The sequence below is a fragment of the Anticarsia gemmatalis genome, chromosome 24 (assembly GCF_050436995.1).
Source record: "Anticarsia gemmatalis isolate Benzon Research Colony breed Stoneville strain chromosome 24, ilAntGemm2 primary, whole genome shotgun sequence".
In the NCBI taxonomy this organism is placed as follows: Eukaryota; Metazoa; Arthropoda; class Insecta; order Lepidoptera; family Erebidae; genus Anticarsia; species Anticarsia gemmatalis.
Genome location: NC_134768.1, coordinates 3858131 through 3884010, shown reverse-complemented (window position 1 = coordinate 3884010; position 25880 = coordinate 3858131). Strand labels below are relative to the sequence as shown.

Sequence of the window (25880 nt, the reverse complement as noted above, 5' to 3'; positions counted from 1 at the left end):
AACATTTCCGTGAATATCAGACCTGGCCCTTCAATTTAGAGAATATTTTTATTAGTCAGGTGTCATAAACCTTTTGTATAACTGCCGCAAAACATCTTGTACACTTTTTTGTAAAATCGATTGACTACAGCTTGGAAAACCTTGATTTTCTTTATCTTCAATTTGTTGATCATGGAAATCAGTAAACATTGCCTGGCTACATTCAGTAAAATCGTCGTAGTCCTGATTATCTACAAATAATATTACAATAATAAATAATGATTGAATACTACTAAAATGTTTACTACCTCTGCAATATTTCATTAAAACCAACAAATACTACCTTGAAACGCCATATTAACTTTTATTATCCACAAATTCGAATAGGAGAACACAGTAACACGTTTCTGGTTGTCAGACTGGCTCGAATGATGGCGAAAAGCATTAAATCATTACAAGGAGCCAATGACTCATCAGTTGAGTCATCCTTCAGGGAGGCCGATGGCTCAAATGGTGAGCCACCGACCAATGAATGGGGCCTGGCTGAATTGTTCACGAAAATGAAGGTGGCAATGAATCGGTTAAACATTTGGTATTTCTTATTGTGCTTCTTATTTTGTATTCTTATTTTCCTAAATTGTATTATGTACTGTATTATGTACTAGCTGTGATTTCCAGTTTTCTCTCTCTTTGTTAATGAAGCTCATTACTTAGGAATTAGGTTGTAATTGATATCGCCTTTGATACGCTTTGTTCTTCTTTATTTATAAAGAACAATAGGAAAAACCTATTAGCTTCTGAAGAATAACTGACATATTATTTACTGAGCTACTTAAACTATGGTTTACCCAACTACGTACTGATCAATTCAGGAGTTTTTTAACCGTAAATGACATAAACCTAAATGAGATTGATGCACGAGAATATTTATTCTGCTGACAAAGTTGGTTGACAAAGAAAACTGTTTTGATTACAGTAATTTAGTGATTTGATTTTTAAATCTATTGCTATCATTTATTTAGAAAGTATAATAATATTAATTCTACTAATTATTACACTAAGTACCCGCATCATAAACTTTTTACTTTTTTAAACTAGCTTTCCAATATTTTCAAAGCGCGATTAAAAATTTAATAAGCTCGCTTATAAGCTTTCCAAAGCTTTTTAACGAACAAGCCTTGCACCTGCGCTGGCCGTGTACCGCACACATACATAAGCCATTACAGCTATAGATTTAGCTATAAATTTCTTTATAGTGTATAGTACTCATATTGTAGTGCTTCTTTTCACTGCCCAGCCTAATTGTATATTTAGTTTTCCATGAATTACTTTTCTGTTAATTAATGGACATTTGCTTGCCTTTATTTCATCAATTTGTGGCTATTATTCGGTATTTATAAAGTTAAATTTGTTTAAATTTATTTATGTGTATTATATTTTATTAGTTTATAGTTAACAACGTAAATGTTGAAGATATTATTTTATTTTCACGGAATTCTTTTGCTGCATTCAGAAGTAAACAAAAGAGTTCCTCTTTACAGCCCTACTTATCTTACCACCCCATTAGTTCCGAATGGCTTTTTAAATATAAAGCTACGTTGGTCAAGTGCAGGTCAGCAAAGCGTTATCGACAATAAACGTTCTGCTTAACGACTATAAAAAGCAGCTATTTTGCATTTCCGCATAAACTATGATCATTATGTCCGCCTCTCTCAGGTTTAGTTCAGGCTGCTTCAAGCATAAATTAGCGGTTTATTTGCAAGCTGTGCTTTTTTAAAGCCGTCTGTTGGTAGAGCGGGATTATCTTTATTTTATATAATAGTTTTAAAATGATCATTGAAATTACCGCGTTGAAAGAATTTCGGGAATGGCAGTTACAAACTGAATTGAATTAATCAAGACTTCAGTCTTAAAATTTAATAAAATCTGTCTAGAACATTCTTGCGAGAAGTAGTGATGATTATATTATTATGGTTTAACTAAATAAACGCCCTCGACACCCAACACATCCACAATAAAATCAGACAAAAGAAGCGTTAAGTTATTATTAAAAATGATGACAAAAGATTTTCAGCAACATAACCTCAGTTATGAAGAAATTCTCAAACATTTCAACATTATAAAAAATAAAATGAGATAAAAACTCATTTATATTGTCTTCGATGATATCCAAAACGTCTAAATCGTTTTTACAAATCACCGAAGCAATTTGCTCCGAACAAAGATGGCTGAAAGCACAGATAATAAATGTAAAATAAAACTGAATAAATATTCACTAGGCCATTAATTGTAGGCTTTAGGTTGTTTATGCAAACAGTTTCTTTAGGACATCTTGTTAGTTAGTTTTATTAATTATTTAATTAAGACTCGACTTGATAAACTTTGCAATTATATACCGCGATTTTGTTGTTTAAATTTAGATTTTAGGGTATTTTTCTAATTTTATTAATTTGTTAAATTTAAGAATAAGGAATATTATACTTTACGGTTCCAAATCACTTATTTTGCTTTTTAACAGACATTAAAGCACTTCAAGATTAATGTATAATAGAATACGATGAATAGATTTTAAGGTAAAATGCGTGTTCGGGTTATTTCCCGTATTCTATTATACATTAAACATGCAACGCGAGAGTTTAAAAGTTATGACTTCAAGATTAATTCCTATTTATTTATTGCTTCATTAAAAGTCGAACAACAGTTTTGGCAAGAATGCGATAACTTCTTTACATCAAACGATTTAGTCTCCGTATTATAGGTATTTCCAAAAGTTCAAATTTTCCCAATCTTAAAAAAAAATATTACGTTTCTAATAATCTACTTGTAACCATATAATATTTATTTATGAAGAACGCGTCAACATTTCTATAATATTATTGATTTTTGATTTAGTTAATGGCCGCGCCCGTGCTGTGTTTATTATTTGTTTTATTACATGTTATCGTGACCTGAATGAATGCCACTCAGGGGAATAATAAATATTTCTTTTGCTCAGATAGAAATGTTTTTCTAGATTGAGATTAGAAAAGAAATTACGAATCGTGACTTAATTTTCACATATATTTATTGTTCTTTGGTAATAATTGTAGAATTGGAATAAATCCAATGTTTGATTGTAGGTACCTAATCTTATGCTAACATTTTTGGGTTAATTTTTTCTAGTGCCATTGTGTTGTTCCGTGATGGAATGACTTTAAATTCCTTTTCATAATAGTATCTGGTGTTTGTTAATTTTCATCAATACTTAACAATAAAATTATTCTTATAAACAATAGCAGTGGAGAACACAGCTTTCTTAGTTTATAGCGTGATACTAGCTTGTAGCCAAAAGCTTATAAATGTGACTATCGTTGATCAAAATAGCTATTCAAACCCAACTATAAAAAACGTGTTAGAAATGTGTTTTTAAACAAAAAACTCTTTACATAAGTAAATTAGTAAAGAAACACCTACACAAAAATCTGTATCTATTACACTCCATTTCTATTCCTTTACTAACATTAGTCTGCCTCTAAAATTCAATTGAAACCCAAGTTTCCGATAAATTGGAAAACGAAACGTATTTCTATTCTAATAAAATACCAAGACAATTTTTTAAAATATTTATTTAAATTAATTGCACGTTTAACGCAGTGGTAGTGGCGGCGTGCGTGGTGGGTTCGAATCCCACATGGGAGAAATATTTGTGTGATGAGCACGAGTATATGTTTTGAGCCTGGTTGTTAATGTATCATAATATCTGTATAAGTATGTATCTAAAAGTATTTATGTATGTTTATTAGTTATTTGGTAGCCATAGTACGAGCTCTGCTTAGTTTGGAGTCAAATAACCGTATGTGAATTGTCCGATGAAAAAAAAAGAAAATGACACACATTTCTTCGAAGAAATTCACAGGTAAATCTGTCTTTAAGGATTATTATAATAAAAATGTGTAATATTTAATATGGCGGCCAAATGCGTGTGTCATCTGTGGTTTATTACCGTAGAATTTATTTTTATTAGGGCCCTAGGCGCCTGAATAATCTATCAAGGTTTTTGTACCACCTGCTATCTGCCTTAACAAAACCTTATGGTTATGGAAGAGCTTTGCGCGTGACAGCCTATTTGTGAAAAATATTGATGTAAACAAAAACGACTACCGAAATTACTGGCCAATTTTTATTAGATATCTATTCGAAGGGATTTTGACAGTTGTTTTCATATATTTGCTATCAATTTATTTAACAGATTATCTGTCATTTAAATGTAAACGTTGAAACTGGACCTTAGTATTGGAAAACATTTCTGAAACGTGATAGTCTTATGACGGCAAATAGATAAAATTTTCAAAAATACACTTTGTGTGGTGAAACCTACCGAATAAAGGTTTTCAGTGGATAGGTTTACATTTAATACACTCTATTTTTACCTATGCAACATAGTATTTGGCAACAAAATGAAAATAAATATTAAATAGTTTCGCTATTCAGTATCCTCCAATGTCACCCTAAAATCCTACAAAGGTATTTTTATTACAAGCGATCTAAATATTCAAATATGGAACGTCAAATTTAAAATAAAAAAAGAAGGCAGTCGATAAAAACTCGTGGCATAAAATGCAAGTCTCGTTCAAAGGGTGCAGATATTAAAAAAGTTGAATGTCAAAGCGTTCACTAACGAAATACCTACCTTTTTGATCGGGTTGTTTAAATGGCGGACCGAATAAATGAGGCTAGTTTATAAAGCACCTGGTGAAATATTTATTAAATAATCTAAAATTTCAAAACTGGTTTTTCGAACTAGTTAAAATAAATTAAATATTTATCAGGTTTAAAAAATAATTAATTTCAATCCGCATAGAGTCTATGGCATTGTTTATGAACTCATTTTGAAATAGTAACAAAGCGTGTGTAACTAGAATTGAAATGGAGTTTTTGTCAATTTCATTCATCACCTTTTACAAACAATTTAGGGAAAATGCTACTTGTAATGCAACAATCTGTTTTCTTTTTCTTGCAAATGTAAGTATGATGATAGCTTTTATATCCGCAATATAACTTTTTATTCGAAACATCTTTCTAAAAGTGTACAATTCTTTGTGAAACTCGGAATATATAAAAGTATAGCGCCAGAGGAAAATAACTTTGTAATCCTAAAAATTAAAACTTAAAGAAAAAAAAGTGCAATTTGAAACATTATTTATCTCTACCTTTTATCGCTGTCTAGAAAAATGAGTTGTTAGAAAGATGTTGAAAAAATAAGGTCCTGAACGTTTGTCGAAAATTCTTGTGTTCTCATGGAATGGTATATCACTGATTCTTTATTAGGATAAGATTATGATGGAGGTCGTGTAATTATTAAGCAACGTGTACTAAACAGGAATGAAACGATGGTTTTGATGATAAAACAATGTAATAAAAAAAATATTCTATTAATCAATAAGTACCCTACAACCTTAAAAAAAGAACATATTAATTAATTATTTTTTCTTTATTTCATGAATTTTGATCACCTTCATTTTAGAAATGAGTTTTTTTTTTATGTACATATATTGTGTTTCCCTATGTGGCCGTAGCCCTTTGTTGTCTAAAGGTCTTGTTAATAAAGTTTAAGAAAAACAACCCTTAAAATACATTATTTCATCCATTAAATCTTCGCATATGAAAGTATAAAACCGAACTAATTACATAAGCATGTACTAATCACTAGAGTATTACATGAGTTATGACAAAAGTTTGCAGCACTGGAGGTTTGTCGTCATCTGTTGTTCAAGAGCGCAGACAACATCGCGGCACAAGTTGATACAACGCCAGACTTTACTACGTTAATATATTAACGCTTCTATTGGAAACAAATTAGAAAACTTTTGTGGTGTCTTGATAGATTAGTCTTTATTGTAGATGGTTTGGTTTTATGGCTGTTTTTTAAAGTTAAAGACTTCAATGTCTCCTATTGGCTATTTGTCTAAGCTATTTGTGTATTTGTCTAATTTCTAGATATGGTTAAATTATTATAGGTATGATAAAGTCGTTCTTCGTCTTCGTTTAGTTTCGTTTGTCTGTTAAAGTTACAAAAAATTGTGCAGTAAAACTGTTATTTTTTTTGTAGCATTTTCTTTATAATGTTAAATTATTATGTCCATTAGTAGGGCATAAAAATATTTGAATATGCACTTAAATAGAAACATAGAAAGCCATGGAATCTAGAAGAATAGAGCCTGACATAAAAAGAGAAATGAAATGCAATGTTTTACTTAATTCGATCATTTAACACTGCTTCTGTTCTTAGGCGTGTCGGTAAATTACATGTAACATACAACGTACATTTACTGACGTCATATCCTAATAGAAACATCACATAAAACAATAGTTCCCAAAAACAAACGAATGTAACACGACACCCCATCAACGTAATATGGTGACAGTAGCAATAAGGAATCTATAACCACTATCATTCGTCAAACATGGCCGACCCTGACACGATAAAGTTGATACATTCCACTCATCCAGTGACCGGTTGCCCTACTTATCACCAGACATCAACAAAAACAAAACTATAAAAGTGAGATTTTCACTGTAGAATAGTGTCATAGATTCGCATTAGGCTCGCCAAAGAATTAACCTTTCATTGTGATTCATTACGTTTACTTACTCTTTGAAAACTTTATGAGTTTGTTTACATATAGTTTAGACGCCTACTAGTGACCTATTCTAACAATGTGGGATTGAATCTAGGTACGACCTTTTAAGGCTTAGCGTGGAGCCAACATGACGATTTCTTATCGATTGCGATTGTTGTAAATTTAAAGTCTAAATATAATTTATTTGTTTTACCCATTACTGTCTCACTGCTGGGCAAGCGTCTCCTCCCAAACGAGGGAAGTGTTAGGCCTTGAGCCCGCCACTCTGACCAAATTTAATGCGGTTGGGGACTTTACATGCCGTCAATAAATGCATTAAACAAATTTTTAAGCATGCAAGGTTTCATTACGATGTTTTTTTCAACGATAGAGCAAGTGATATAATTTTTCCAATACACACATAGTTATTTTATATACTTAATACAAAAGTATTTACAATTTTCATGGAATTTATTGAGCACATTCGATTGCCAATAACATATTTTACAAATTACAATTTCTATGCTGTGTCGTTGTCTATAAAACAATTTGGCTGAGTAAAGGTTTGTTCAAAGATATTGTTTCCGTTCTAATAAAAACTCTAGCAAATTCAAAAGGCTGGGTATCATGGGCCCTTACAAAAAATGCCCATTTTTACGCATAATTGAATATGATGCGGTATTGTAATCATTCCTGTCGACCTTTGTAACCGGATTTAAGAACCCCTACTATTTTATTCCAACCAAAAATATTTTGCAAACGTAATCTCTATTCTATTATCGGGTACTGCGAATTATGTTTTCTATTTCACAAATTCGTCACGTAGGGAGGTCCTTTTTGAGACAATAGCGAAAGTGCGAAGGTAATACAAATAGGGTAATTCGAGGTCAGGGGGTCTAAAAATATCCAGGGATACGGGACAATGTTATTATTGCAATAACTATGATAATTTTAACTTTTATTTTGGCCTGCAATGTCGAAGCGTCAATACGAAGGCCGGTAAGTGACGGATGATAAAATATGGGTCACCTTTTTTAGCTTCTTGTTTATACACACAACCGTAGAAGAAATTACTGTAGATTACAAAGGGATCAAATTTATTATATCTTTATAACTTAGAAAATGGAAATTATTATCTGTGAATTCATACAATTCTAGCATAATAAAATGCATCTGGAATTCTGTTGTCATATTGTTCTTCAGCAGCTTTCTATAAAATAATTAGTTCGGACTGAGGTATTAAAATATAGCTAACTACGAACGATAACGATCAGTATCATTTGCTAAATAGGTAAGTATACCATATGTGGTCCTGGTCGTCCGTGAGTGGAAGAAATACAATCTGAAGACAAGATCTCACGTCTCAGTCGTCATCCGGCTCACGTTTATATAAAACTAGTTTTTTATCTATTTTGAATAGGTACCATTGAACTGAGCGATTTCGTTCGGAATACTGAATATTATGATCCTTTTAAGAGACGCACATTGTACTACGATGGGCCACTACGAGTAGGTCTTGAAAGTAAAAAACGTATCCACAATACAGTGCCCTTTCTGAAGGCACTTCTCCATATTTCGGAAGGCACGTTAAATTGTGGGTCCCGGCTGTCATTTTCCAAGATCTTTGACAGTCGTTAATTGTAGTCAGAAGCTTGAAAGTCTGACAACCAGTTCTACCGAAGGGTATCGTGTTATAACCCAGGTTACTGAGTTGTGGAGGTCCGATAAGCAATCGCTCTATGGAAAATAATGGTATCCAGCTGCATCCGGCGAGACTGGAAATCGACTCCAACACGGTTGGAAAAAGGCTAGGCTGATATATAGTGTACTTTCTGAAACTTACTATCTTTAAATGCAATTCCACACCACAGCTAAATTCTTACAAGTTCCGGGTGGTTTACCTCTAAACAATAACAGTAAAACCTTTCCCGAAACACAGGGACAATACAAACATATTATATAATTGTCTCGCTACCATTAACACACGGAAAACGGTGCATGAATTAGATTTTACCGCCGAGAACGGCCGCCATATTGGGCTAGGCGGTTTTGGCGCGCCTTTTTCGGCGCGGACGCATGCGCAATTGTCGCATTGTGTTGCTAATATTAGACATGGCGGCCATTGTACAGATGATAATGCCTTTGAAGTCCTGTTAACTGTCCTTAGTGACTTTGACCATGATGATGTATGGTTAGGTATACTTTTGTATTTACTCAGTCGGAACACGTTCACAAAATAGGATCTACATGAAAAGGTTGATTTACATAACAATATTTTGTCGTCGATATTGAACGATCTCTTGATACGTGTGTCGGAAGCTAAATATTTTTACTTTTTATTCAAACACTAAAGAAATCTAAGTTGAATTCAGTAAACCCTAAGTTTGTAAAAGGATTCAGGGAATTCCTTAAATATCTTTTATCTTAATTAAAAAGGGAACTCTCGAACTCTTAAGATAAAGATATGTAGCACAATTATACACATCTATAGTATCTTTCAAAGATTTTTTGCTGCGAGATTCGTTTAAAAACTTTTTCCGATAGAAGGCTTCTAATTAAAATGTACTTCTTAAGTAAACCATCTTTAACAATCAGCAGAGGAGACAAATTTACATTATGATAAACTATCACAATGATTAATGTTATAAACTTAGAATGATATATTTACTTATCATTAATCTTTATTAAAGTTATGTGTGAACATTAGTCACAGATACAACATACGGCTGTCTTAGACAAGTTTTACTTGACATGAAAACAATTACTGAAACAAACATAAATATAACTAACAGACTCGTGATGCGCCTTCTGCCTTCAAGATTTTATCTTCTGTATCAGACTCTTAAAGAAGGAAAAAAGGTACTTTACGATTGATAAGCTATCTTAAACTGTCTTCATGTTAAATTTCATTGCAATCGGTACAGCAGTTTAGTCTAAAAGCAACCGACAGACTTTCGCATTTGTAATATTAGAATGGATTTGCAAAAACTTATTAAACTTATGAACCTAATCATCACTGAATCGTAGGTTACTAAAATCAATTTGATTCACTCTCCGTCACTTAGCAATCAATATTAAAACAATCCCATTGTCTGCAAATCTATATATCTATAGCTTTAGTAACTTGTACATTACTCGATTAACCCCATTAAGGCTTCATATTGGCAGGTCGCAGCTTCACAAATCACGTCACAAAGAGTCCATGTTGATTGATGACACTTAATTGTTTAGCTGTGATGACCGTCTGGCGTAATCACTGGCTTCCTACGCGTGAACTTGGAAAACAAATCTAGGGTATGCAGATCTAATTTGCGACACATATGACGTGTGTTTGAAGGTTTTTATCCCCCTGGTTTCTGTGGTACTTTTAGCGGTAGTTTATCTATTTAAAATCATATAAAAAACGCTATTTCATAGATAAACTACTGCTAAATATACTCAGAAACCGGGCATATGTCACTAAGTTTAATTAAAATCTTTAGCAAGACAGTATAACAAAGTGCACACAATATAGCTCGACTAGCACTAAAATACTTGATAAAAAATATTGTAAACCTACTTAGAAACTTGTAAAGAGATCTCGTAGACCTGGAATATAACCTGCCACATCTACATTCTCCGCTACCCGACTATCTATACTATTACTATTATTAATTATTAATATTATAAAGCTGAAGAGTTTGTTTGTTTGTTTGTTTGAACGCGCTAATCTCAGGAACTACCGGTCCGATTTTAAAAATTCTTTCAGTGTTAAATAGCCCATTTATCGAGGAAGGTTATAGGCTATATATCATCACGCTACGACCAATAGAAGCCAGTAAAAAATGTTACAAAAACGAGGAAAATTTTGACTCATTCTCTCTTATGTGACGCAAGTGAAGTTGCGCGGGTCAGCTATCTTATATACACATCAAATGTATAATCCTTTTTACTTTACATAATGTAGCTAGCCTATCGAACTATGCTCTGACAAACTCTCTTGCTATAATAGGCTCGAGCTCTTGACAGTAAAAGGTTCATAATCCAAACCATCGCCATTCACAGCTTGTCACGTGTACGTCTCATTAATCTAACTAAGATTGTACGTCAATGTACCTAATTAGGTATGGTGCAGACGTGATGTGGTTATCCAACGGCTAGATTAGTGAAACGGTCTCATTTGATGCAAATGTGATCTTGGCCTTACATTTGAGCGACCGCCTGGGAGTTTGACAACACTTATAAATAACATTGAAGGGTCATTTCGAGTCATATTGTTATTGTAATTATATTTTATTACGACTATGCTTATAGGTGTTATTATTGACTATTTAAATAGTGGTTTCGTCTGTATGGACCTCTGTATGATCTTAAAATCTACTTAGCTATAAGAACGTTAAACAATAGATATTCTCAATATCTTCTAAATCGAAATCAATTCATTTATTCATTTAGATCAAATATTGACACCTATGATAGTCGTTACAATTAGTGAATCTACCACTAGCTCGGAAAGGGGGTAGAGCCTTATGAGAAGAGCTAACAAGAAACTCACGGCCACTCTATTCAATCGCCAAAAGATACACAATGTGGTTGATACAATAATTGATCATGCGAGGAGCTCCCAATGTAGTAGGTCTACCAATGTGTTCTCTCATTCGCAATGTGGTAGGGGGCCAAATGATCTTGATGCGTTGCTGAAAGGGTTTGGAAGTTCAGGACAAAGGCCTTTGCTCAGCAGTGGGACACTGAATATAATTAATAAAAAATTTCGCAAAAAAATCCAGTAAGATACTTTTGTTTCAAGCGTGTATGTGGGGAAAGAATAACTTTGCACGAACGTTCAAATTTCCTACGGCGAACGTAAAAATAATCGCTTCAATAACTTCATGTCCTCATAAATGCTGAATTTCAGCACTGATAATGTTTCCCAAAGCTTATAACAGTGTAAATAAATAAATTCAAATCTGCGTGTGACATTTCCGCGGGTTAACGACATGGTGTGTGTCGTAAAACACAAGTCATAAACAGGCTGTGTTGAAGTATGTGCTGATATGCTGAACAAATATCTTACTTTACGAAATAATATGATTGTTTTTATTACTAAGGATTATCTTAAACAAAATAAACCAGATCACATTGGTGAAGTCTTGCTGAAAGGTCTGTAGCGAAAGTGTCGTAGAAACTATTTTTAACTGACTCTCAATGAATGAGGTTCTCAATTCGTCCGTCTTTTTTTTAGTACATTTTAAGAGTTAAACTCTTCATACCTAATAGTACTATTACCGACTGTAAAAAAATATTTCTACAGCCCGTTCAACGCTGCCTCCAAAGCTTTCTTACAACTTTAGACTGAAACTAATCAGTACCATAAAAAACTAGGAAATCTATACTACGGCCCTTTTGTGGAGGCGTGAACCATCCAATTGTTACAAAGGTTACATGAAGTATTCACAATTAGGAAATTCTGTGTCAGTTCGAAGTTACAAACTATTTGTGAGAGATGGCAGTGTGCTAGTACCCAATTACATGGGCGTTAGAGCGTAGTTGGTCTTAAAAATTACGATATTTCTTTGTTTAAACTACATATTTGATTGTTTTATTATTCTTAATAATAGCCTGATTGTTACTTTACTTATAAATATATAATGCTTTCAAAAACATCCTGTAGAAACCCAAGTCTCGCAGCTTAGTCTCTCTACCGTAAAAGTTGTGAATCCATGTAATACCAAGTTGGTTAATCTATTTAGTCTCTACTTAAAGGACCTTCTGTCTTAAGTTATTACATAAGTTATTATCATGCCAATATAAAAATAACGTTTAAAACAAATAGATCGACTTGGCCATCGCATGAAAACACAATGAACATTACAATTATACTACATTCTTTAGTCTATCGCGCCATAATCGTGGTGGCTCCCTGTTTTAAACGGTTGAAATACAAAACACCATACAACTACTATAAGCTTAAACATTGTTTATTAGTATGGCAAATATGTTGTAAATAAGCCTATAATATTTAAAAATCTCCTACCCTTTACCTCAACTTACTAACACGGTTTAAAATAGAAACTATAAAATCTAACAAGGCTTTAAACTAAAACCTTAGGTCCTATTAAAATTTTGGGGACCATAAATAGACACAATTAGTAACCCAACACGTTTACGAAAGCGTATGATCTTCGCAACGAGCCCGCAAAGTATAAACACAGCTTGTTTTTATTGAACCAAGATAATACTGAAAATGTAACCTTATTTTCTTTAAACTTATTAGTTTTGGTGCTCTATGTAAATTGGGCACATATTTATAGTAGTAAAAAGGTTAGGTTAGTATAAATGAAAGCATGAACCGCATTCAACTGTTAAACTTCTACAGTCTGTAGCGTAGATAAACCGTAAATTGGCTAATTTATACTGTAACATACCAACAAAACACACAAAAATATATTTAAAATAAGCACACACTACTTTTATTAAAAAACGTTGCAACACCTTGCCTTAACATTAATAAGAAGGAATAGAGAGTTAGTATAATCTGTACTCTGCACACTTGGTAACCATAAGATTCTTGCTTAGTTAACTAGAGAGAGAAACCAGAAATATAACCACAAATTAAAAATCTTAACAAGCAATATTATAATGAGAAACATACTTCGAATTTACAACCACTAAGCGACCTATAAATCTGTCATGTTTTTATTAACTTGTTGATTCAACATACAAGTTCAAGGTCGAGAGGACAAACTCATATTTATCGCGTAACCCTAAACTTTCTTATAAGGAAAGTTATTAATCATTCCCGTACAAAACACGACTATTACTCATCCAAAAGGTTGTTATTGAGAATTTGAGACGCAATTAAAATTTAACCATTTAAAAATAGTCAGTGTTGTATTAATATGATAAACGAAATAATTATATTTTGAAATTAACACTATTTCTGATGGTGTAAAGCATCTTGAGACAGCATTTTACACCTGAGAACTTTTATAAGAGGTCTTTGAAAGGGAACATTGTGGTAAAATTTTCTGACGCCGACCTGTCGTTCCAGGAGATGAGAAACCATTACCCGACTTACAGAATTGAAATATTAATTAGCTTAAACAATAAAGTAATCTATACCAATATTATAAAATTGTAGAGTTTGTTTCTTTGTTTGTTTGAACGCGCTAATCTCAGAAACGACTGGAGCGAATTGAAAAAATATTTTACTGTTGGATAGCCTATTTATTGAGGGAGACTATAGGCTTTATAACATTACACTACAAATATTAGGAGCGGAGTATCAATAAAAAATATTCCAAAAACTGGTTGAAAATTTAAAGGTTTGGATACCTTATTTGCTGCCCGACGTTTCGATCGCATTACAACGACCGTGGTCACGAGCTGACTCTGAGCAGTCAGCTCGTGACCACGGTCGTTGTAATGCGATCGAAACGTCGGGCAGCAAATAAGGTATCCAAACCTTTAAATTTTCAATCGCGTATAAGACCCGTTGCATTATAATATTATGTGTACTAGTCGCGAGAGTTTAAAAACATTAATCCAAAAACTGGGTAAATTATGACCCATTCTCACTTATGTGACGCAAGCGGAGTTGCGCTGGTCAGCTAGTTACTAATATAATTGAATAGAATTATGTTATGGGCAATAAATAATGATTTAGGTACATCCATCAATACTGCGCTAATACTTACCGTAGCTGATTCATTTTAAAAATTTCGTTACAACAGTGCTCTAAAAGATTAATGTATGAAGCCAGTATACAGTCCATTAGTTAGCAATAATGTCGCCGACCACACGGTGTGTTGTTGACGTCGGCGACATAAAATGTATCGTTAAGTACTTTAATACTGTATTATAAAGTCCTTAATATAGTCTAGACTATAAGCCGATTGGTAGCCAAATAGGTAGAATATATGTACTGTAGTAAAGATTTGTATGCAAATAAATAGGTGTAAGAAGAAAAATTGAAGGATAGCTTTAGTGCGAAAGGATATTCAAAATAGAGTAGAAAGTTAGAATACTGATAATAATATGTAGAATGTGAAAATTTAACCAATGTTACTGGTTACGTACTTGGTTACACTGGTTATATAATTTTCTGATCAAATCTACGGCGTAAATCAAGGTAATTATGTAGAATATAGCATAATATTATAATTCGCTATAAGACATATATGATTGTTACTATTTCACAATAAGCTATAGGACAGATTTCAATGAAATTTGGTAAGTCTGAAAGGTCAAGACATGACTTCCATTTTGTCAAGTTTTGTAACTTATTACAATAATTACCTTTTCTTTTTTATCTAACGTTGCCTTCAACTAGTGTAATTGATGGGAAATAATACACAAAGAGTTTCTAACAACAAAAACATGGCACAATTTCCCAAAAACTTGGTGTAACAAAACAAACAAATAAACAATCCTTTACGTCACCGCCTTGTTAGTACACGTCGTTTATTTTTTATACCAATAGGATAATTATTAAAGGAAAACAGAGTCAATATCAACATGAAACTGTTTTAGGGGTTCCGTATCCAAAGAGGAAAAACGGGACCCTATTACTGAGACTTCGCTGTCTGTAGATCACCAGCGGGCTTATCACGTATTTTTGACAGTTATTATACGTCAAATCTATGGTCACTATTCAGTACATTACTGCTTTGACGTAACGTATTAATCACTATAACCTAAGGGAAAAAACAATGGACGCGATAGTGGTTTTCGAATGGTTGTCAACTGAGATACGTGATAGCCCCCCTAGCTGTATATTATGAACCATGACAGTTGGACAGTTGAAATTTTCATGTATTTTTGTTGCCGTTGTAACAACAAATACATTATAAAAACGCAATAAAATAAATATTTAAGAGGGCTCCTATTCTACAAACGAGATTTTTATAGGAAATGGAAAGGACCCTTTGTGCGCGAGCCCCACTCGCACTTGGCCGGTTCTTTCTTTTTATTCAATTCCGTTTCTTTTCCTGTTTCTTTTGTCCAAATAGGTATGTTATTATTTTCCTTTACGAGTAATGGCATCGATATAATGTGATTTCTGTTACACAAAGTTAATAATAGTACATGAATGAAACTTGATACAACCTTAGCTTTTGCTTGTAGATCCGCTCTTTAATGATTTCGTCGATAAAATTTATGTTTTTCTGCGTTATGTGCGTAAATAATCACACTAACCAGTTAAACAAAACAGTTTGACTTTTAAAAACGTAGAGTTACTATTGCATTATTTTTTCCTATTGCATTACTTTTACCATTGAGAGTTGGTAAATCTTAGGTTCTACCGGAAAATCTTAGGATTTACCACAGTTCGGGCTTTTACAGTAACATATACACTTGGTCATGAACACATAATAGGCCACTATTTTCGATCTTTTTTTTTTATTTTTTATAACCTTATCTATGCACGTCACAGATTTGTTGCAAATCTACCTTTCACAGATAGATTTTCCTGTCACGCTTTGTAAATAAAACTTGAGGTGCAATAGTCTGACATAAATACTAATTTTAAGTGAAAACTATTTACTTAAGGAATCCTCCTAAATATGTCTCATTTGATCAGGGTCCACAGACGTTGACATTGAAACTACGTTTGAGGGCAAATTAAAGACAATTTTGCAGCCAGATAGAATGTCTCTAGGTTTGCTGAAATATTTTTCATACTAATATTTTCAGAAAGCAATAAAGATAGTATTTATATCAAGAATAGAATTTTACTCTTTGACCATAAGATTATTAGCATGTAAGTTTAAATTGGCTAAATTACCTCCACATTCAAAGTAACCATTATTTATTATGTAGTATCTTTGGCCCTCGGCTTCATCTGCGTTTAAGCGTAACCTGCGAGAAAAATCTTATTAGTGAATCTAGGTTATAATCTAAATACTTGTATGTACAATTAAACTTAAATCCGGTCAGTAGTTTTTGCGTAAAAAAGTAATAAACATACATCCATCCTCACAAACTTTCGCAATTATAATGTCACTAGGATTAGAACGTTAGTTATTCATAAAATTGTTTCCAAAAGTAGTTGCTTTATTTTGTTGACTGTCATCCATCAGGGTTATAACACTGCAATGATATACGAGCGATATTTCGCGAGCGTTCGTCAGCGCGAGCAATCCAGTGGCATATTCACTAGACTTCACTGAAACAAAGGTTTCATACAATTCTCTTGTAACAAGGCTCTGTTAATAAAAGACTATGTATGTAGAAAACTAGTGTATGTATGGACCAGTTGAGTTAAGAGTTCAGAAAGGTTCATGAAATGCACAATAAGAAAACTATGCTAAAGTAAAATTTCAATACCTTTTGTAATTTTTTACGAAAATTTTTTAAGTCTGGAAATCTACAAAAGCCTTTACCCAGTAGTGTGACAGCGACGGGTATGAGCTATAAATAGATCTTTTGGAAGTTTAGAAATTCTACCATTTTGTTGGGCTTAAAAGATTACTAACGGTACGTATTAGAATTAATGAAGTTTCGACAATAGCGGTCTTATAAACTACTCTAACTATGCTCAAACATTAGTACTCCATTCAGCAATCGACAATGAGTGAGATTAAGATATGGCAAAAGACAGGCTTCTGTAATAATACATAGTATTCTATCTAGATATCCTAATTTATTTACTTTGGCTAGTTTCCTATTCAAAAGCAATTGCTACTCATGATAACCGACATCCAAACGGGCTCTCCATACCACGAAGGATCATGATCTTTTTACAAACGGCTTCTTATTTAAGATGAAATTTGGATTTCTCCTTTTATATCTAAACAATTTATCTTCAACACTAGGGTCGAAAGAAATCTGAGGCGACGAAGACGTCATTTGTTTGGACAGACTTTTAGAATAGTTTGGAAATTCTGAATATCAGTCTTGTTTCAAGGACCTCATATATTTTGTCGGACTATATTTTATAGGCTCAAGGCTAGTTCTTAAACAAAAACAAACAAAAAATAACAGCAGGTAGGTCCTATATAAAATATGAGTCAAAGCCGCTTCCACTTGTTTAATTGGTATTTAATGATTAATGTAAAATATTGCTTGAGTGCCAACTAAGAAACAAAATGTATTTATCTTATTTAAATAGTTATTTTATTGATTCAAAATTAGATTATTCTATAAACTTTCTTCGTAACAGACACATTCTTAAAACAATCAAAGCATTTTACACTTAAGGCTAAATCAGCAGCAGAAAGTTTACAATTGTTCGAAATGTAACAAAAAACCAAAAGCCGACGTAGAAAGCTTCAAAAATAATAAACTCCCATTCAATCGTACCGTAGATAAAGCAATATATTTTAAGCCCATTTCCTACATCGATGTGGGTCAATGACCAAACATGACCAGAACGCGGAAATCGGAAAATAATTTACAGCTGGCAACTCCCTGACATGAAGCGGTAATGGCGTAATGTTAGAGATAACTACTAATGTGTTCATAGCATATACTAATAGCTCTTAAAATATAGAATACTAGTTTACCACGCGGCTCCACTCGCATACAAAAGGGTCTCTTAACGGTTTACTCGATTTTTTATTAAAAGTGACTGAAATTTTGGTCAATGGTCTTCAACTAGCCCCATATGCCCCATGCTAAATTTCATCAAAAACAGCTCAGTGATTTAGCCTGGAAAACGTAATCGAGCTACTTTTCATCAAAATTTGTTCAGTGGTTTAGCCGACTTATCCTCGGTTTCTAAGTTCATTTAGCGGTAGTTTAACTATTCAATGCCGTTTTTTTTATATTAGTTTTAACACTACTGAGTAGATAAACTACCGCTTAATGCACCTCAGAAAACGGGGGTTAGCTGTTACATCCTAACAGATGGACAGACGGTTGCATTTCTAATATTAGTATGTATGATTTAATAGAACTGTTCTAGATTACTTATAAGAAGAGTGTTATATTAAAAGCATAGAGAGAAAGTTTCAGGTTAATGTGAGGTTTTACTTAGCATTGACACTTTGTTTCTTGAGCTAATTTTAAGATGACATTTCGTGATCTTTGCACTCCAGAGAAAGCTCTTATAATAATAATGTGTGCATTTTTACTACATGACTACGCTAAAAACCTTTATACTTATTAGTAGTAACTAGATTGAGGAAAACAAAATAACTCATAGACACTTTATTTTTCAAATTAATGGATTTGCCAGTTTGCAATTCCTCATAAAGAGAAAAAATATATCCAAATGAAAAAAAATATTTACAAGAAATTGCTCTTTCGATATTTTTTACCCATAACTGAAATTTTGCTAGATACAGGTCTCTCCGCGATATATGATATGTATACCTTAAACAAGAACTTTTACCAACAATCACTACAACTATTTTCATATTGTTTCAGGCTCCAAAATGTACGGGCTCCTTCTCGAGAACATGGCGGAGTACATCCGCCAGACGTACGGCGAGGAACGATGGGAGGACATCAGGAGACAAGCGGGAGTCGAACAGCCTTCCTTCTCAGTGCACCAGGTCTACCCGGAGAACTTGATCACTAGGCTAGCGAAGAAGGCACAAGAGGTAACAACTCATTTTTAAGAGTAGTTCTTAAACTGATGGCATTAATGATGGATGATAATCTCATGGATTTGATGGCAGAAATAATCATATTATCGCTAATTCACATATCGCTGATTATTATTGCAGCTCCTCGCATGATCAAGTATTGTATCAACCATAGTGTAAATTCTTTAATCTGATCTAAGTCCGATATAAAGCCTTTCAGGTATGTCTATTGAAACGAAAAATAATGTTTTAATATTCCTAAGTGAAAATGGTGAAATCAACGATAAACTTCCCAATGTTAAAATCAACTCTTATTATTTGTGAGTAATTCTGTCATTCCTAAAATATTGCGTTGTTTTAGACGAAGGTGTACAATCGTAATTTTATACAGTAAATAAAACGTAAGGGTTAATAGGTACTATGTACCTAATAGATGAGTTACATTGAGAAAATTTTACAAAACAAAGCGATTATTCACGTTAAACTAATTTTACTTCAGTCAGAGAGATTGCGTTATATTTCACGTGAGCAAGGTGAATTATAATCACGTGTATGCAAATCTTATATTTACTTTGTTTTGGATGAACAAATAGCGTATTTGCGATTTCACAGCATCCCTTCTACGCAAACATAATAAATCACTACTAGAGCAGCTCATATTTTCTCTCTATTTATCCAGCAAATACCTTTCTTGAATAAAAATAAACAATTTCTTTACAATGTCAATGTAAAGCGTCACAAACCCGACCTTGAGTTATCCAAACATCCAATGGCGTCATCAAAACAAGATGGCCGCATTTTATACCAAAGACAAATCAATCTACAAAAATCTCAGGAATCAGCGAACGATTGGTGAATTTAAAAATAAAATTGCGCAATATATTGAATGGCGTTGAGTTATTTATTATTATTTATGTATTTTGTGCGTTAGTTTATAAATTACGAGTCTTTGATGTGTGTCGTCATTGATTTGTAGTTGGAACTTGAACTATTAGGAGTATAGATAATATGACCTCATTTTATGATCGTTGCAAAAGGTAATAAGGCCGCGGATGTTTTTAAATGTATTGCAACGAGGGCAATGTCAAACGCAACTGTTTTCTTTTTGCACATTTTTCCATAATAAAAAGTCAACTAATTGCTATATAACTCTAAAATATATTATTGTTAGCTAAATTAAAATCTTTATTTCATAGTTTTTTTGATAGATACAAATTAGTTTAAAGCCAAACAAACAGTTTAAAGCCAAACAAAATTGTGTAACTTTCACACAAGCTTTTCTTAAAATGTAATATTTCGCGGATTACTTAGTTCATTTCGATCTCGTCTCTACATCAGACTTGACATTTAAAACTCATCTCAATTCCGACAAATTGCTCTAAACTTTATAGCGGTAAGAACTTCATTGAGTACAGGGAAAATGTCCACTATCATAACTTTAGCTCGCTCTGAGCATGATAGATATAGAAAACCGTATTTTAGTTTACAGAAAGCAAATACAACGTACCATCCTCCCTTGGTTTTGCTAGTACCTATAAAGACAAGAAAGAATTAGGATCCATTGAAATGTATTATAAAAAAATCGGAAAGTCTCGTCTAGTTAGAGATTTCCGCTTCTTCTTACAGAAACAGGATATCTAATAAAATACTTAATCTTCAAAGTCTTCCTATCCGTTCCCAAGACTAGAATAGAACATGATTTTTATAAAAATCCTTCACATTTCAGTTTAAAATTGAACACTTTTGTTCAAACCTAGCCTCATTTTGGTCCGCATAGATTTTGTCATCACTTTTGGTTCACATAATTAGTTCATTTCATAACAGTAGACTCAAGAGAGCGAAATAGTTTATTCCTTACCAAGATCTGAGCTCATAATTCTATTCATATTGAATTCCAAATTGTTGTAACTTTCGTTACGTTAATAATATATCATGAAAATGTCTTGAAGCTGAAAGCAGCTTAAAGTTACGCGAAGGAAATCCCGCCATTAAACGTGTCCGATTCCAAAGGAAATTTCTAAAGACGTGTATATTTTATCGTTCCTTCATACCTAAGGATTATCTTATTTCTTTTATGCTTTTGTTAAGATTCTTGGTATGGTTTTAGTTTATAGATTTTCATATATGTTTGGTACTTTTAAATATTTTAGAGTAATAGGATTTTTCATGCGTTGTTTTAATTTTTACGATATTTTATTGTAGAATATTAACTTTTGTAAATTTTTTGTCATCATTTTAAATATTACATTACAAAGATGTATTCAGACACATTTTCAATCGTACTGTTTTTGTATTTGATATCAATTTTATTGCTGCTAATACAGTAGTAAATAAAAAGTTATTTGCGAGTAGTTATTCCACTATTCTGATTGATAGAACTGCTTTTATAAATGTGATACAGTGTATGACAATTGACATATTATAATATCTTTGACACTGAACGTACATAGATTATTTTGTATTCGTAAAAGTGTCTCTGGTATACCTCATTCTTAAGTCTACAGATGTTGGTCGGCTATTTCGCCATGGCACATATCGGCCCATTAGCTCAGTTGGTTAGAGCGTCGTGCTAATAACGCGAAGGTCGCGGGTTCGATCCCCTCATGGGCCACATTCTCTTTTTGAGAAAGTTAACGTGAATAAAAAAGAAGACTGATTTCGGTTTTAATTTTTATATATTTTAAGCACTATTGGTCATTTTTTGTTGCGTGTATTAAGGGTATGAACGTTTAATTTTATAAGAAACTCAGTATCAGTCAACATACTCCATTGTACTCCGTTGTTCTCGTCAATAATAAATACAAATTAAGATATTATTTGTCCAATATTTCAATCAAATATTGAAAAAAAGTTAATTAAAATCCCTTTTATAACTACAAAAATACGACTGAGACACAAAAAGAGAATTTGGAGATGCTGGGATTTGAACCCAGGACTTTCAGCATGCGAAGCAGACACTCTACCACTGAGTTACATCCCCGATACGATAAGCTTTGAAATTATAGATCAAATTCATGAGACTACTTTTATGAGTATTGTTCTAACATTTTTTTTCTGTGGTAGATACTTATAGATAAACTCAGATAACGTCGTTCATCAAAGTGGATAAGACAGTATGAGGTTAAGAATCGTTACCTTAGAATACATTACTCTCTTAATAATTAATAGCTTCTCTGAATACTAAAAAAGATATTTTAGATAGGTATAAATTTTAAACAACATTAAGCAAAAGGTACAAACTTAGCACTTACCTAACTAAAAGGCATGAGTTAACATAACTGCTTGAAAAACCATATAGGTACATGACTATACTACTTGACTCTAGACAAAATAATAGATTCTGATAGACAGTAGCTATCATTCGCTAATGTTCAATGTGACTATCACATAAATTGATATTAACTTTAACGTACCTAATATTTAATCTTAATACTAACCAAGTATTAAAACATAACCTTAAAAAATTGACACTTAACTACGTTATAAAGTTAACTATAATAATAATAATAATAAATCTTTATTTGCTTAAATGTGGTACATTAAAGGTGTTAACAATTGTTAAGTTCAACACATTTGCCAACAGTTCTGGCATGCAAATTAGGTATTTGTGGTTATATTTAAATGAATTCCTATTAGTTACTAATTATATTATAACTTAAACTAAACATGAGATCAATTTTAAAATTTAAACTTATTGCTAGAACAAAAGAAAAATAACAAAATAATGCTATAATAAAATGCAATAAAAGAAAAAAAAAAAAACATATTAATAACAATTTATACTATTATATTATACAAGTACCTATACACTATTATATCACACAAGTATACACTATTATATCACACAAGTTATACCTACTATTAATTATGTTCATCTAACTCCTTTCAAATTATAAAATTTACATGGATTTTTTTCTAGAAACTCATTTAATGTGTAATAACATTCCTGTACCAGCCATTCTCGTAGATCAATGCAGAATCTTTTATATGGCAAGGTGGTAATAGATTTTGGCAATGAATTATAAATAAGAGGAGCCATGTATATACAATTCTGCCTGAACAGTTCTAGTTTTGGAGTTGGTATTACAAAGTCCATATGTGTAAGCTTTCTCTTATTTGTATTATCTCGGGACTCAAATAATGTTGGATGAGCCTTTACGAGTTTAGCAATTTCATAGATGTATATGGAGGGGGTAGTTAATAATTTATGCATTCTAAATAATGGTTTACACGACTCAGACCATTTGATGTTAAAAATTGCACGTAAACACTTCTTTTGCGCAATTAGTATTCTAGGGAGCTCAGATGAGTTTCCCCAAGCCACTATACCGTATCGAATTATGGAAACCACGTAGGCATGGTAGACCATTAGAGAGGTATGAGTAGTTGTAACATCTTTTATTTTTCGTAAGGCAAATACAAATCTATTTATTTTGTTACAAATCATATCAATATGGTTTTTCCAAGTTAAATGTTCGTCAAATATAACACCAAGAAATTTTGTATTGTGAACTTGTTCAATTAAACTATTATCATGTGTTACATTGAGTTGCATGGGTTTACTTCTGTATGTTCTGAAATTGATAAGGTTTGTTTTGGAAACATTAATTTTTAGTTTATTATAGTCTATCCATTTAGTGACATCAGTTAAGGCTTGATTTATTTGAGCGTCCATTGTTATGTCTTTATTACACTCTATGATGATGGTTGTGTCATCTGCAAATAACACACTTTGGGCCTTCTTTCAACGTTTTTATTATTAACTTCTTTCAACGTTTTTATTATTAATATAACTTTAATGTTTTTAACTTTCTATTATTTGTATTAGATTATTACAATATAACCAGAAGTAAAATGTTCAATTTAATATTATTATTTATAATAAATTACTCATTCTAGATCCATACAAAGCGCCTGCTTAAAACAGTTGAGCAATTCATTTTTTGAACAAAGCATTGCTATTTATTTTTAACAGGCGTTTTCTCTTACAGGTACTAGGAATGTCAGAGCGGGAATTTATGGATCAAATGGGAGTATATTTCGTTGGTTTTGTGTCACAATATGGTTACGACAGAGTTTTATCAGTACTTGGTAGACATATGAGAGACTTTCTTAACGGATTGGACAATCTACACGAGTATTTGAAGTTCAGCTACCCAAGGATGAGGGCGCCGAGTTTTATTTGTGAAAATGAGACAAGACAAGGTTTGACTTTACATTATAGGTCAAAACGAAGAGGTTTTGTATATTATGCTATGGGACAAATTAGGGAGGTAAGTTACTATTTGGTTTTTAATAAAATTTTAACATTTTATTTCATTGAGTAGGTTCTTACAAACAGGCTTATTTATTTGGGCTCAAATCTTTCACACTCCTAATAATATATTATGTTTAAATTGCTTCTTGTAAATAATATGGTTATATTTTTCCAGGTAGCCCGCCATTTTTATCACAAAGAGATGCGAATAGAGTTGCTCAGAGAGGAATTGCTATTTGATACAGTTCACGTGACATTTCAATTGACGTTCGACAATCGCGCCTTCACGCTAGCTTCTTTGGCTATGACTAGAGAAGAGAAACATTTACCTATCAGTGCATCGGTTTTATTTGAAATATTCCCTTTCTGTATTGTATTTGGGTGAGTTGGACAGACTTATTCTCTATCAATACAAAAAAAAACATTATAAGAATTCATTACTTTCGTTGTTTTTGATATTTAACTCGAACACAAACAGAATGGTTACCAAATATCATTTTTTATTAGACAGTAAATGTTGAGGTTCTTTACGAGAATACGAAAATTCCTTGAAAAAGCTTATTCTTCATTGAGATTTTTTTAAATGAAACCAATTCTTTAAAAAGTCTTTTGCCTGGTTCTGTATGATGACACGCAAAATAAATAAAAAAAACAAAACTTTGAGCTCGAAAAGTCATAGAAAATGTATTTTTTTAAACTTAATTTATATTTTCAGATCGGACATGGTGGTACGAAGTATTGGTAATTCACTCATGGTTATTCTGCCAGATTTGGTGGGAAAGAAAATAACAAACTGGTTTGACTTAGTTCGACCACTCATTGCCTTCAAATTTCAAACAGTAAGTTTTCTTTTCTATCTTACGGTTAATTGTGTTTCAACTTGCATAGATTTGGCTTACAATACTTATTTTGAAAAGGTTGTTTTGGACTAACAACTGGAGACTATTGTAATTTTATTTAAGACACTTTTCTTGTGATGTTAATCAAAATCAATTATTTTTGAACACTCTTTTCTTTAGATTCTAAACCGCACAAACAATATCTTCGAGCTGGTCACCGTAGAAGCGGTGATGCATGAGAAGGCGCCAGACAAGAGGAACGAGGCTCTCCGACTGTCAGACGAGACAGATGGCACCACTGAGAAGAATCTTAGACTTAAAGGTAATATCAAACTACTTAATGAGAATAAATTAACACACAATCAAGTGAAGCGTATCATAATCTCAGTTTAAGTTAAACGATGTCTGAGAATCTTATAATTAAGTCTTTTTCCTAAATTATATTGTATATTTTCAGTAAGTAATACATTTTCATGACAAAACTTAAATTACACTAATTAAATATTTATCTATCTACGTTTACAAAGAGGAGTGCTTCGCGCGTCGTAGTTCTTAGGTGAAATGCCTCTCTAAATTTAAATTTTAATGCAGAATAGACTATGTGAGGTTTTTGCAGGTGTCGTTGACCGACTAAACAGATGTTCCAGAACAAATATTCGTAAACACCCATCACACTATTTATCGAATTCATGAA

At 32.5% G+C, this 25880-nt stretch overlaps 1 protein-coding gene and 2 non-coding genes across 3 annotated transcripts in view; 2 read left to right on the top strand and 1 right to left on the bottom strand.

The window, feature by feature from the left end:
- The window catches only part of Gyc88E (Guanylyl cyclase at 88E), a 97864-nt gene that overhangs the window by 54563 nt on the left and 17421 nt on the right, over positions 1-25880 (top strand). Inside the window, exons 2-6 of the mRNA XM_076130726.1 lie at positions 18930-19105; positions 24082-24363; positions 24523-24728; positions 25063-25186; positions 25367-25508. Of these exons, the coding sequence (XP_075986841.1) occupies positions 18938-19105; positions 24082-24363; positions 24523-24728; positions 25063-25186; positions 25367-25508 (922 nt within the window). The 5' untranslated portion in view covers positions 18930-18937. The remainder of the gene's footprint in view (positions 1-18929; positions 19106-24081; positions 24364-24522; positions 24729-25062; positions 25187-25366; positions 25509-25880) is intronic.
- TRNAI-AAU (transfer RNA isoleucine (anticodon AAU)) lies at positions 21628-21701 on the top strand. The gene has a single exon. It is a non-coding gene; the product is annotated as a tRNA-Ile (tRNA).
- Positions 21999-22070, bottom strand: TRNAA-CGC (transfer RNA alanine (anticodon CGC)). The gene has a single exon. It is a non-coding gene; the product is annotated as a tRNA-Ala (tRNA).